This window comes from Bos grunniens, chromosome 24, assembly GCF_055505025.1.
Source record: "Bos grunniens cultivar Pamir isolate PY7600 chromosome 24, Bosgru_T2T1.0, whole genome shotgun sequence".
Lineage (NCBI taxonomy): Eukaryota > Metazoa > Chordata > Mammalia > Artiodactyla > Bovidae > Bos > Bos grunniens.
Window position 1 is genome coordinate 31,536,598 of NC_141188.1, and position 14,849 is coordinate 31,551,446.

General features: G+C 41.9%; 1 protein-coding gene across 2 annotated transcripts in view; it reads left to right on the top strand.

The window, feature by feature from the left end:
• The window catches only part of CHST9 (carbohydrate sulfotransferase 9), a 280,985-nt gene extending 274,587 nt beyond the window's left edge, over positions 1–6,398 (top strand). For both annotated transcript variants that reach the window (XM_086372893.1, XM_086372894.1), the window contains one exon: positions 4,391–6,398. In XM_086372893.1, the coding sequence (XP_086229019.1) occupies positions 4,391–5,479 (1,089 nt within the window). In that variant the 3' untranslated portion in view covers positions 5,480–6,398. The remainder of the gene's footprint in view (positions 1–4,390) is intronic.
• Positions 6,399–14,849: the final 8,451 nt, after the last annotated feature.

The following is a 14,849-nucleotide window of genomic DNA, read 5'->3' on the forward strand; positions in this document are numbered from 1 at the left end:
AGGAGTAAGTAAAATCATTTCATATCATGATAAGTAGTATGAGAAAAATAAGCAGGGTTCAGTGAGAGAAAATCTCAGAGAGGAACACAAATTAAACAAGGTGTACAAGGAACACCTCCCTACAGAGATGACTTCTGAGAGTCACTAGGCGTGCTGGCTGCTAAGAGCTTGAATAAGATAGTGATAAGTGGTCATAGAATTGCAGAACTGGAAGCCCTGATGAACTAACTGGATGGTTAGATGCCAGGGGTCAGAGACGTGATGGAGGTGGTGCAGACTCTGGCAATAGCAAGGTCCATGTAAAGTGGAGACGCTTCTGTGAAAGGCGAGATGGTCAAGGAGCAGAGAGTTTATTGGGTGTCGGAGTCACTACACATGATGACAAAGTGGGGATGAAGAAGCAGAGTCTGAGCCTGGAGCTGAAGTCTTCAGTGCACGAAGTGGAAAGGTCAGTGGAAAAAGCAGGTGACCAGATAGGGAGAGGAAAAGGGGGTGGAGCAGGACCCAGGTGCTTCCCAGAAGCAGGAGGGCAGGCTGGGGGCTGTCCTGGAAGCTACAAGAAAGGACAAGCAAACAGCTCCCCATCTTCTGGCCTGAGAGACAAGTGGCATAAAGAAGTGAAGTTTCATCTACTTGAAAAAGTGCAAGAGTCATCAGAAAAAGTCATGGAAAGCAAACATTCCAGAAGTCTCTGAAGAATAAAGGGAAATCTGATGACCACAAGCAGAAGGTCCAGAGGGCGATCAGAGGGCTGATTTCATTTTTGTTTTTGTTAATGGGGCAGGGAGAGAATTAATTGGGCCATCTGTAGACACACAAATTACAGCCTGGATAATAATGGACAACTGGGGAGCCTTGAAATTCACTAGGTCACTGGGATGAAATACTATTACAACAATGATGAATAGTAAAACAATAATAAGAGCGATTATTGCTTATCGTTGGAGTTGAAGCAGTAGTAGCAGAAATGTAGCGGCAGTTTGATCTCAGGGCTATGCTCAGTACTTCCCGTGCCACTGTGAATGACCCTGTGATCTTTCAGACTGTTACCAAAAGTGGGGACTGACTGCTCGATACTCAAATGCCATTAAAGAGGCCAGGCTGATGGAAAGGAAAGTTTGCTTTATTTTGGATGCTGGGAACAGGGACTGGGGGGTGGGCAGGTGTCTGTCCAAAGGTCGACCGCCCCCCTCCAAGACAATCAGGTGGCAAGAACTTTTATAGATGGGGGGAATATATGCAGAAACAGCATAGTCAGCTTTGACAGTCATCTTGAAACTGGTCATCAATGGTCTGACTAGCGTCATCTTGATTGTTTTAGGTACAGTTAATCTTCAGTTCCAGGGTCAGGTTGTTTCCAATTCCTTGAGGCCAGTTCTCAGAATTGTGGCAGCTTACATCATGGCTGCAGTCTGGTCATCATGTGGTTGACTTCTTCACTTCAGTGAAACCCTACTGAAACTGGGGGTTTCAGTATCTATAAGACAGCTCACAGGTTATGGCTCAGAATATTATCTGTAGCCCTTGAAAGTGAAAGTCGCTCAGTCGTGTCCAACTCTTTGCAACCCCAAGGACTGTACAGTCCATGGAATCCTCCAGGCCAGAATACTGGAGTGGGTAGCCTTTCCCTTCTCCAGGGCATCTTCCCAACCCAAGGATCAAACCCAGGTCTCCCGCATTGCAGGCGGATTCTTTACTAGCTGAGCCACAAGGGAAACCCAAGAATACTGGAGTGGGTACCCTATCCCTTCTCCAGCAGATCTTCCTGACCCAGGAATCGAACCAGGGTCTCCTGCATTGCAGAAGGATTCTTTACCAACTGTGCTATCAGGGAAGCCCAAACAATACTTTTAGTTCCCATATCAGGGGTCGAACCCAGGCTGCCTGGGTAGCCCTTGAGGAGGATCTAAAAGTCCTTGGCTTTGCTTACTGACTAAACTATTATTGCTTGGTCACCTTTGACTGTTTTCTTTTCCTTCTTCATGTTCTTACTTCCCTGATTAAACTTACTTGTTGGCAAAAATTTTTTCCACAGACAAAAGGCCAGCAGAGGACATGGGAGGCAAGGACCATGGGGTCGTGCTCCATTTCAAAACCTCAAGTCAACTTTTATGTTATAGTGAAAACTTTGTGGACTACAAGTTGTTGATCAGGGTAAAGAGGGACTCAAAGCTTTCATGTCACCCTGGCAGTCTCTGAGAAGATGGCAGACAAATGCTTTTAGAGTTGAAACTCCACATAGTTGGCTCAGTGGTGTGGTGGGTCTTGGCAACTGATTTATGGAGTTCCATAAGTTGGTGTATGGTGGTCAGGGCTTACTCAGTCAACCTTCTTCCACCAGAAAGAAGCATATCTCCTTGAAGCTCAGCCAATGGAAGGACTGTGATGCCTGGAGGTGGCTCCCATATACAGTGCTTCATTCCTCTGCTCTTTTGCTCCATTTGCTGGAAAATTCCTAATCATCCTTGAAGACCTAATCTGCCAAGTCATACATTTCCTTCCTCCATGTAACAAATAATTACTAGAGACTATAGACTGTTCTCGACCCTGAGAACAAAATGCTAAATCCATCTATATCAGTAGCTGTCTCCCTCTAGGTATATATACACAAGTCTGCTAGGAAACTTTCCCCGCCACTCCCTCCTCCCCCTAGGCTGGTAGTCCCATGCTTTAGTCCCCCAACACATCATTTTTTTCATTCATCTTTCTAATACCCTGCTGACAACCCCACGTGTATAGCTTCAGTTCAGTCTCCTCAGCCATCCTTTTCTAGTCCAAGTGAGATCATGTTACTTCTTTGCTCAGAACTCTCCAAAGCCTCTGTAGTTTACCCAGGGTAAAAGTCAAGGTTCTTAAAATTTGTGTCACTATCAGAGGAAGCCACCTTGTAAACCCTGTCTCCCAAGACTTCTTTTATCAAGTCACTTCTTAGAGTTGTAGGAAGGATATATTCAGATGAAGAACAGATGGTAAGTGGGCTGAACCATCCCACCAAAAGAACTAAATTCTCATCCTACTTTTGATACAGTTTTGTATCACAGGACATCGAGTAGACATTTCTGGATTCCCTAGTCTTTCTTCACTTAGGAAAGAGGGAAGGTCTCATACATGAATGGAACTGTATGATACTATGAAATTATTGTGATAAATGAATTTTAGAAAAATAAAACATTTTCCAAAGGGAAAAAATTATATATCAGTTTTTGCAAGTGCCTGGAAAACTGAAGTGGCCGTTAGACTTTTTTAATTGGCCTTGCTATATTCTGCACATTATAGAATGTCCCCCCCAAAAAATAACAAAAATCTCAATCCAAATGCAGCTACATTTTGTATCTACATTCAGATGCACTAAGTCAATGCTTGAAGGTCACACACTTCAATAGCTCAAGAATCATTGACCTACAAAATGATGGAGTTATATTTTATTGCATTACAGGCAAAGTTAAGATAGAAAATTCAGGGCTTTTTCCTTTCTATCTTGTGTATACTTTTTCTGCATTTTGTAAGATTGTATGAGGGTTTCTCTGGTGGCTCAGCAGTAAAGAATCCGTCTGCAATGCAGGAGACACAAAGAGATGCAGGTTTGATCCCTTAGTCAGCAAGATCCCCTGGAGGAGTAAATGGCAACCCACTCCAGTATTCTAGCCTGAAGAATCCCATGGACAGAGGAGCCTGGTGGGCTACAGTCCTTAGGTTCACAAAGAGTTGGACACAACAGAAGTGACTTAAGACTCATACATGCACAAGATTATATAATTGACAGCCACAAATACAAAGATGGTACAAAAATAATAACAAACTTACTGTGACCATAGATTCAAATCAATAACCAGTAGTTTGAGGACTTCCCTGGTGATCCAGTGGTTAAGCATTCACCGTGCAGTGCAGAGGATGCAGGTTCAATCCCCAGTCAGGGAACTAATATCTCACATGCCATGGGGAGACTAAGTCCATGCCGCATCTACTGAGCCTGCATGATGGAACAAGGTCCTCCATGCTGCAACTGAAACCTGTCACAGCCAAATAAATACATTCTAAACAACTAATAGTTTTATCCCAATAATATACAGATAATTGTGCATGAGAAAATCTATTAAAGTAATACACCACATGAATATTAAATGAATAACATAATAAAAACCCAAATAAATATACTGTACAATATGAAGCTTTGGTTCAAAGCGATGCCCGGATACCATTTTTCCTTGTTACATTTTCTATTAAGAAGCTTATGAACCATATATTCTTCATGCTTTGCTAAACTGTTCTGGCAGCTTACATGAAATGTGACCCCCTGGATAGCATTTTAAAACAATTATGTTAAGCTCCTTATCAATATACCCATATTTGTGAATGTTCTTTCAACATTTCTCATTCTCTATTTTAACAGAACCCCAAGTCCCACATGCTCAAGGATCCCAAGGATAAACTGGCAAATCTACTCAACTCCAAGAGCCCTACTAGGGTCTTCACGGAGACCAACCACTCCCAAGGAGAGGCTCCAGCTTTGAGCAGGAACCCAGGGTCACCAACAATTCAGTTGATTGAAAAACAGCAAGGGACAAAGATCCTCTTCAGGAAGTTCAGCGAAACGAATTGGTCGGTAGACATTCAGCCTTTAAATAAAAGCTTAGTCACAGACAGCAAATGGAAGAGAATTGATGCAACTCAAGAAAAACGTAGGTCTTTCCTTCAGGAATTTTGCAAGAAATATGGTGGGGTGAGTCGTCCTCAGTCCCACGTTTTTCACATGGTCTCCAGGATCTACGTAGAGGATAAACACAAGATCTTGTATTGTGAAGTACCCAAGGCTGGCTGCTCCAACTGGAAGAGAATTCTGATGGTGCTCAACGGCTTGGCCCCCTCTGCGTACAACATCTCCCATGATGCTGTTCACTACGGGAAGCACTTGAAAAAGCTAGACAGCTTTGACTTAAAGGGGATTTATAGTCGTTTAAACACCTACACCAAAGCTGTGTTTGTTCGTGATCCCATGGAAAGATTAGTGTCAGCATTTAGGGACAAATTTGAACACCCCAATAGTTATTACCATCCAGTATTTGGAAAGGCAATTATAAAGAAATATCGGCCGAATGCCTGTGAAGAAGCATTAAATAATGGATCTGGAGTCAAGTTCAGAGAGTTCATCCATTATTTGCTGGACTCGCATCGTCCAGTAGGAATGGACATTCACTGGGAAAAGGTCAGCAAACTCTGCTATCCCTGTTTGATCCACTACGATTTTGTAGGGAAATTTGAAACTTTGGAAGAAGACGCCAATGACTTTTTACAGCTGATCGGAGCTCCAAAAGAACTGAAATTTCCCAACTTTAAAGACAGGCACTCTTCTGATAAAAGAACCAACGCTCAGGTGGTGGGACAGTATTTAAAGGATCTGACTAGAACTGAGAGACAGTTAATCTATGACTTTTATTACTTGGACTATTTGATGTTTAATTATACAACTCCATTTTTGTAGTCTGCTTTCTTTTTCTAAAACTCTGTATTGACTTTATGCCGATGGCCTCAAATCAGCTAGCTGTAACTTTCCTATAATTCTCTCTATGAAAAAAATTTAACTAAGTGCAGTTGTCTTGACTGAATGAAGATTTTTACCAAATAGTATGAAACCAATTGGCACAAAGTTATAGGAAAATTACCTAACAGAGACATGTAAACAACTTCAGTTACTCTAGAATGTTTGGAAAAGAGCTGCTTTTGCATTATGGATTATATTATAGAAGCAATAACCCAGCCAGCTGCTACATAAGCTACAACTGCCTCTTTCAAGGGTAGGAAAAACGATCGAAAATAGCATGAGTGTATGTCTCCATCCTGGAATCTGTTGTCTAAAGCGCATGGAGATATTTTTAGCAGTCTGTGGCATATGAATCAAACGTTGGATAGTTTTCTTACACCCCTGGAAATGTTTCCATCAACTGTAATGATAAATCAATTCTGAAATGGCATTTTGGACCAGAATGTTTTACTTAAATTGGAAGGCATTATGTGATTTACAGTATGAGAATATAGCAGAAAAACCAGATGAGGCGATGGCTTTTTATATTCGACAGCCAATAAAAAATGCACAACATGCTAAGATCAAAGCAACAAAAGCAACCTTCCTCTTCCAGAAAAACTTAAGGGAACTGATTCTGTTTTCTTTTGAGCCCTTTTGCAGAGACAAAATGAATGGCATCACTAAAGGTCTTCCCTTTTGAAGCCCGAGATGGAGAAGTTTAACCTTCATCAGATACAAATGTGCTCCTTATTCTGGTTTAATTGGGCAGAAGGGAAATTGTTTCAGGATGGAATAATCATCAAAAACAAAAGTTGCCACTCTGAATATAGATCTCAAATGATAATAAAGTTTTATAAGAATAGCATCAAAAACAAAAGTTGCCACTCTGAATATAGACCTCAAACAATAACAAAGTTTTATAAGAATATTACTTGAATCAAAGCATCATGTGCATAGCTTTAGATGGGAATGTACTCTAAGAATAGCTTTTGTCTAATTATTCAGCTTGGGAATGATTTTTTAAAAACTAATATACCACTTCAAAGATAGATTACATTCTACAGAATAAACAGGAGAGCCCCTAGAAACGTTTTTTTAATAGGCTTATGCATAAACAAAATATTTTTCATGTTTATTCTCTAACAGAATCAAATACTATTGTATTCAAATAGTCAGAGTCTTAGGAAAATAAGACTGTGTGTCACCCCTATGAAAAGCTGTAATGCATTTTGGAAATTTTTTTCCAAGAGACCCTGAAGTGGTAGATGCACTTGGATGGGAAATCTAATTGGCCGACAATTACACAGAGTTAAGCAAACCACACATTCAAACCCTGTTTAAACACTTTTCTTGAATACATTCCTCTCCTCCAACTATCTTTCTTGTCAGTAAATATTGAGCAATGTCTCTCAAAGAAAAGGAGGTATTAATATTTGAATATTAATAGACCAACATAGCTACACTCATGCTTATTTCATTTTGACTTTCCATTTCATGGCTGAGTTTTCATGAATTGATTCCCTCTTAACACTCGCGTGCCCCATTCCATCTGTCTCCTGAGGAGAGGGGAACTGCAATGGGCCGCCAGATCGTAAGTACTAAACCTTCTAAAACCCAACTTTTACTACTTTTCCACTCCATTTACTCTTGCCTCTAAACCATGCACTTAAGCTGTGCTCTCTGTCTTTGAGGAGTTTTACTCGAGTCATCTAAATGGTATCATTTAGATTTTGCTATACCGTGTAGAGAGGATTCCCAGTCACTTAGAGACATTGAGCTTAGCTTTTTATGGAGGAAAAGAGCGAAAGAATAGAAAATATGCCAAGAAGCCTAACATTTTATGCCTAAACTACACAAAACTTGTTTTACATGGGTTTGATATAAAGGGGAGAGGCAGTTTTCTCAAAGTTACTCTTGAAACCATATAAAGAACAAAAAACCTTTCTGTTCATAACTTGGAAAGAAGGTGGAAATGAGGATCCTGTCTCTTATTAGCATCTCTAATGCACTTGAAACTATGGAATATACTCTGTGTATATACACACAATCATATAATATACATATGCAATCATATATATATGCACAATCATTTATGTGTGTGTATGTATATATATATACATATATATATATATATATGATTGTTTGGCATTGGTGGTAGAGCAGAGGGGTGAAAGGAAGAAAATGATACACAGTGCTCTGTATCAAAGCTCTTCTGAGAATTCCCTGGTAGTCCAGTGGGTAGGACTCCACGCTTCCACTGCAGGGGACGTGGGTTCAATGCCTGGTTGGGGAGCTGGATCCCCCACGCCAAGAGGTATGGCCAAAAAAAAAAAGCTGTTATGCTGTAAAAGTTCCTTTCCTGGCCCTTTCTATAGAGCCTCTGTAACCATTAGAGGCCCCGTAGACATTCTTTTCTTCAGTGGACTCTCTGATGCCAGCTGGCATCTTGTGTGGTTGAGTTCCTGGGGCCATGTGTGTTATTATGAAGGAAGAACATTTTTATGTACCTGTTCTTCCTTCTAAATGACATCTTTTTGTGTTAGGGTCAAAGAAGCTGCCATAATCCTGGGATTTTAAATACACTTCCCATTTGTGTTTGTGTGCGTGTTAGTTGCTCAGTTGAGTCCGACTCTTTGCGACCCCATGAATCGAAGCACGCCAGGCCTCCCTGTCCATCACCAACTCCTGGAGTTCACTCAGACTCACGTCCATCGAGTCAGTGATGCCATCCAGCCATCTCATCCTCTGTCGTCCCCTTCTCCTCCTGCCCCCAGTCCCTCCCAGCATCAGGGTCTTTTCCAATGATCAACTCTTCACATGAGGTGGCCAAAGTACTGGAGTTTCAGCTTTAGCATCATTCCTTCCAAAGAAATCCCAGGGCTGATCTCCTTCAGAATGGACTGGTTGGATCTCCTTGCAGTCCCATTTATCTCCCCTGAATTGCTGTATCTCTCAGACCAGCTTATGTTCACCTTTGTCATATCTGCCTGTGTAAAAATGCCAAATGTGAGCATCGCTGCTGCATTGGACACTCACCATTTCTTGGATGTAGTTTCCTACAGGCAAGTGACCAAATCTGGACTCATCTTCCAGATGTCCAATGTTCCCATGCGAACATTAGCATGCTTTAGGTGTAATTGTTAGTCCTCTAATTAAACCCTAAGGATCTTATTTATTTTTATAGGCAGCAGTAACACAGGCCCCTTCACTCTGTTATTCTCCTGTCTGGAATTACTCTTAGGGTAACAAGTGGGCAATTACACCCAGAATCACAGTTATTTAACCTGGTAAACTACCTATGCTGCTGCTAAGTCGCTTCAGTCGTGTCCGACTCTGTGTGACCCCATAGACGGAAGCCCACCAGGCTCCCCCGTCCCTGGGATTCTCCAGGCAAGAACACGAGTGGGTTGCCATTTCCTTCTCCAATGCATGAAAGTGAAAAGTGAAAGGGAAGTCGCTCAGTCGTGTCTGACTCTTAGTGACCCCATGGACTACAGCCTACCAGGTTCCTCCATCCATGGGATTTTCCAGGCAAGAGTACTGGAGTGGGGTGCCATTGCCTTCTCCGAAACTACCTATGGATGGGCATTATTGATGTGACTGTGCCCAGAAACTGCCACCAACTTCAATGGAGATGTACACACAGGACACCCAACACTCTGACACTCAACTTGTTATTGAACTTCACAGTCTATAACTATCCAGCAATTCAAGAACTAGTTGTACATCATTTATAATTACAGAGTGCAAAAAAAGACTTATACTTTTTCAGGAATAATTATTCTTCAAAAAGGTGTTATCTCCCAAACACTGTGTATTAGTGTTTAGCTGCAGGGAATTTATAAGCAGACACAGAGAATTTCTGAATACTAGACTTCTCTTTGAAAAGATCGCTTGCTGAATTAGTAGAAGTTGGAATTAATAGGCTGGGTTACGGTAAACATCTCCCTACTCTGAATGCTCATCTGGCCCCTTGGGGCATCTTTAAAACTCTAGGTCTTATAGAATATGGTGAAGCAGAAATTTTTGCCCCTGGCTAACATCCCCAAAGTGTTCTGATATTTGAAGAATGGTTGACCAAGGCATTTAATGGTAGATAGGTAGCGCTAGCGGTAAAGAACCCACCTACCAATGCAGGAGACTGGGAGTTCAGTCCCTTGGTCGGGAAGATTTCCTGGAGGACATGGCTACCCACTCCAGTATTCTTGAGAATCGCATGGACAGAGGAGCCTGGCAGACTGTGGTTCATAGGGTCACAAAGAATCAGACATGACTGAAGTGACTTAGCATGCATGCAACCACCTCAGACCAGGGCTAACATAATTTAGTCCTACTGTTAGGATCGTACCGTTAGGGTCTCAATCTTAATCATAATTGTTAATAATAATATTCATAATCATAGCTAATAGTTATTCAATACTTAAGTGCTTTTCATGCATTAACTTAATCTCCATAGTCAATCTAAGTTGTGCTGTGCTTAGTCGCTCAGTCATGTCTGACTCTTTGCAACTCCATGGACTAGCCTGCCAGGCTCCTCTGTTCATGGGGATTCTCCAGGCAAGAATGCTAGAGTGTGTTGCCATACCCTCCTCCAGGGGATCTTCCCAACCCAGGGATCAAACCCAGGTCTCCCGCCTTGCAGGCAGATTCTTTACCATCTGTGCCACCAGGGAAGCCCAAGAATATTGGAGTGGGTAGCCTATTCCTTCTCTAGGGGAGCTTCCTGACCCAGGAATTAAACCAGGGTCTCCTGCATTGCAGGCAGATTCTTTACCAGCTGAGCTACCTATCTAATATAGATGTTGTTATATGCACCCCCTTCCCATATATAATAAAGGAAACTAAAATAGGGTATGCTTTAAAGAGGCATGACTGGTAATTAGGTAGGGTGAGAGAATGATTTCAACCAGAAAATACCACTACCAAACACTCTTCTTAAAATAGTAGACAGTAAGTCGCCTACATACAGCTTTCAAGTGTGAATTTTCAAAACTCCAAACGTGCATTCTATCAACATCAGGCATGAGTGAAATTGCTGTTTGCCCTCCATTTCCTGTTGTTGACGACCCTTCAGCTCTACCATCTCCCACCTCCTCCCTCTCCCCCAGTCAGTAACTCTTCTTGCTTGTTCACTCAATGCCAGCCCCTGTATGTCAGCTGTTGTACTGTACTACTATACTTTTCAAAGTACTGTACTGTAAGATTAAAAATGCTTTATTTTTGTGTTTATGTTTCATGTATTATTTATGTGAAAAGTATTATAAACCTATAGTACAGTACTATGTAGCCGATTGATTGTGTTCTCTTACCTATATTCAGAACAGCCAAAGGCAAGAAATATATATTGGCACCCAGAAACTTTTTTGACATTTCAAATCAGCTTATTTCTTTATTCCTGCTAAGTTAAGCTAACAGATTCAAAGATTTTATAAAAATTTAGGCTTCCTATCCCTCCCTTTTTTTATTCCTAGCTGATCATGAGTCACAATGTTTTATAAAGAGGGGGGGAAAAAAGTCCTTGAAACAAATTTAGCCTAACACAAACAAAATGTAATTTTGACATGAAAATCCAAACAGCTCCAGAAGTAGGTAAGGTCAAAGGGAATATAGTCCAAGAGGGAGGGAATTCAGCCAATTTTACATAGGTCGGCACTTGATGGCCTTTGAAGATGGCCTTGCTCAGCAAGTCGGTCAAGTGAAAGTTCCACAACTACTGTTAAAAACTGATCAACGATGCTGGTCTCTTTCCTGAGTGCCTATCCCCAGATACTAGTTTGGTAGTTGTGTGTGTGTATGCTTCAGTGCTCAGTCACGTGTGACTCTTTACAACCCTATGGACCTGCCAGGCTCCTCTGTCCGTGGGATTTTTCAGGCAAGTATACTGGAATGGGTTGCAATTTTCCTCCTCCAGGGGATCTTCCCAACCCAGGGATGGAACCCATGACTCCTATATTTCCTGCATTGCAGGTGGATTCTTCACCTGCTGGGCCATTCTGATTGCCTATCCCCAAAAATAGTTTAGCTTCGATAACCCTAAACTGACTCAGGAAGACTGTACAAAAGAACAGAGGAGCAGTTTGACTTAAACCAACTGAAAACCACCATGAAAAAGTCAAGTTAAATAAGTGCTCAGCTAGATGAAGGTAGACTTTCCCTGGGTCTGTGGGGCACTCTACCTGAGGAAGTCCAGCTCTCAGTTCAGCAGAAGGCTATTGTCCCGCATCATTAAACTCTCAGAATTGCCTCAGTGCTCCCATCTTGGTTCTTCACCAGGATCTTATTCTTCCAGGTAAATTTCTTCAAATCCACTTAAAGTCAACATGTTAGTCGTTCAGTCGTGTCCAACTTTTTGCAACCCCGTGGACTGTAGCCTGCCAGGCTCCTCTATCCATGGGACTCTCCAGGCAAGAATACTGGAGCAGGTAGCCATTCTCTTCTCCAGAGAATCTTCCCTACCCAGGGATTGAACCCGATCCTCCCACATTGCAGGCAGATTCTTTACTGCCTGAGCCACCAGAGAATCCCATTCTTTTCACATCTCTAAGCCTCTGCTCAGGTCTTCCCCTCTATTTGAAATACTCTCTCTCTCTCTCTCTCTGGGCATTTATTTCATATTCACTCACCAAGGAATCTTTTTAGATTATTCAGTTTTCAAATCTTATCTCTTTATGAGCACTCTTATCAACAGAAAAAGAATGATTTTCTCCTGATATGCATCAGATTCTTATTTTACCAATGAATGCAGGTATTCCTTCCCTTTTTGTTTTTTGCCTCATTAATTTGTTCACTTGCTATATCCCTCTTTATATGCATACAGAGTCTCTGTCGTCATTGGTATGTGTCTTAGTCTTCCAAGAGTGTGTCTGTTTAATTCACTTCACATAGTTTCCAGCAAAGCACTGCATGGAAAGAGCTCCTTTAATAAATGTTTTTGTGATGTCGTGTAAAGGTTCACCTACGGCTTCTCTTAGTGTTTAATGTGTACATTTCTGCCTTACAAGTTTCAGTTATCTGTAGGACCAATGGATTAAAGAGAAGGGTCCAGAGTTGGGCAACTGGGGGAAGCGACCCAAGCCACATGCCTTTTCTATGCTAACAGTCACATCCTAACATAAAGTATAGCTGTGCATACAGCAGTCTTGTACATTTCTAAGATTATATATTTATGAAGTTTTGCAGAGGAAATTTTGAAAAAAAAATGTATGATGTTGGTCAATATAAGAGCCATTTACAGCCATTTACTGGATAGCAGACCCTGGAAAAATATGTACATTAACTTAACTATGCGCTTCTCTGGTGGTTCAGATGGTAAAGAATCTGCCTGCAATGCAGGACACCCAGGCTCGATCCATGGGTGGGGAAGATCCCCTGAAGGGCAGCATGGCAACCCATTCTAGTATTCTCACCTGGAGAATCCCATGGACAGAGGAGCCTGGCAGGCTACAGTCCATGGGGTCAAAGAGTCAGACACGACTGAGCAACTAACACCTTCACTTTAACTACATGAAGAGTATGTTCATCCATCCCCTCAAATATGAAAAATAGGTGTTATCCCACTCATCCTGTTGTAAATGAGGAAACTGAGAGTCACAGGGGATTAATGACTGGCCCCAGAGCCAGCTTCCCACCACGATCTGGCTCACTTGCTAAGACCACATACTGACCACCTCCAGTCCAGATCCGGCCACAGATATGTTTGGTTTGACCTACAGTGCATTTGATTTAATATTTAAATTAGCTGCAACATTTTAAAATTGGGACTTTTTCATCAATGGTAGGTAATTTCTGTTGCCCTGCAGCCTACCTGCCTGCCTGAAAACATGCAGAATCCAGGTCAGTCCTTTTGACAAACCTGGAGGTCTCTCTTGCTCATGCTTACGACCCAACCATCATCACTCACTTACCTCACCTGACCGACCCCTAAGTGTCCCACTTTTTAACCCCTGCTTGAAAATGTGTGTTCTTTTGTCCACTAAGCTTCCAAAGGAATTTCTGAACGTTTTCTTTGTCTATAGTTGTGCTTTGCACTCTGGGAGGCCATCATATTCTGGATTTCCTTATCCTCACTCAAAATGCTGTCTGTCCTTTGGTCTTCTACACAGTGGGATGACCAAACAATATTTCATTGTTCAAATAAACTACTTTTGATTGACAACAAGATGTTGGGAGAAGTCCAGTGCCTTTCTTTGGCATCCTTCTGTATTAACCACTGGGTCCCCCTGGCCACAGCAGTCCTTCCCATCCCCTTCAGAGATGAGTCATTCTCCCATGTCCCCAGAAGCTGGGCATCTAGGGACAAAAAGTGGCTCACACTGATGCGCCCAGACTGTCAGTCCCTGACCTTCCTGCAAAAATTCCTCCTATTTTGAAAAAATCTGGCAACCTATTTAGTGTGTGCATGCATGCATTCTCCGTGACTCAGTCAGTCGTGTCCGACTCTTTGTGACCCCGTGGACTGTAGCCCGCCAAGCTCTTCTGTCCATGGGGATTCTCCAGGCAAGAATACTGGAGTGGGTTGACATGACCTCCCGGGGATCTTCCCAACTCAGGGATCAAACCCAGGTCTCCTGCACTGCACACCCAGAATGCATTAAATCAGAATCTCCTGAAATTCACTTGGAAAATTTTTTAACAATCTCCTGGGATCAGCCTTATATACAGCAAAGTTGGAGCACCACTTATATGTGTGTGATTCTTTTTTTCATATCCTGATTGATTACAGGTGATAATAAAGTCTGCTTCTTTCATTGCGCTGCTCTGTTGAAAAGTTTAAAACTCTCTACTGAGAGACGCATCAGCAGGTGTTGGTACCGAAGTCCGGCATGGGATTGTGACCAGCGCTGAAGCAGAAACTTGGCATCCAAGGCTGCCAACTGCAAGAACTAGAGCTGAAATGAGTGAGTTATAGGGACAGCCTGGCACTGCCCAGACTTTTGAAGGCTTTCAGGATCAAATGGGGAGATGGAAATTTTCTCCTTTTGAGACAAAAAAGACAAATGTGTACTGAGGGCAGTTTTGGCAACTCAACTGCACACTGACCTATGCAAAGGCACTCTGAGTTTCTCCAATAAAAACTAAAAAGCCTCTTTCAAATCAACCTAAGATAATAGAAAATGGAAAATATTTGCTATTTATGTTATTAGTTTGAAAGCAAGTGCCTCGGGAAATTTTTTGCAATTTAACTTAAATGGTTAAGAATGTACATTTCATGACTTCGTTAAAGCATGTCTCTCCTTTCCTCTCTGTGAGGTTGAACCACATGACATTGTCAACATCTGACCATTTCTGACGTACAATCCTAGCCTTTTAATGTTCCCACTATGAGTTC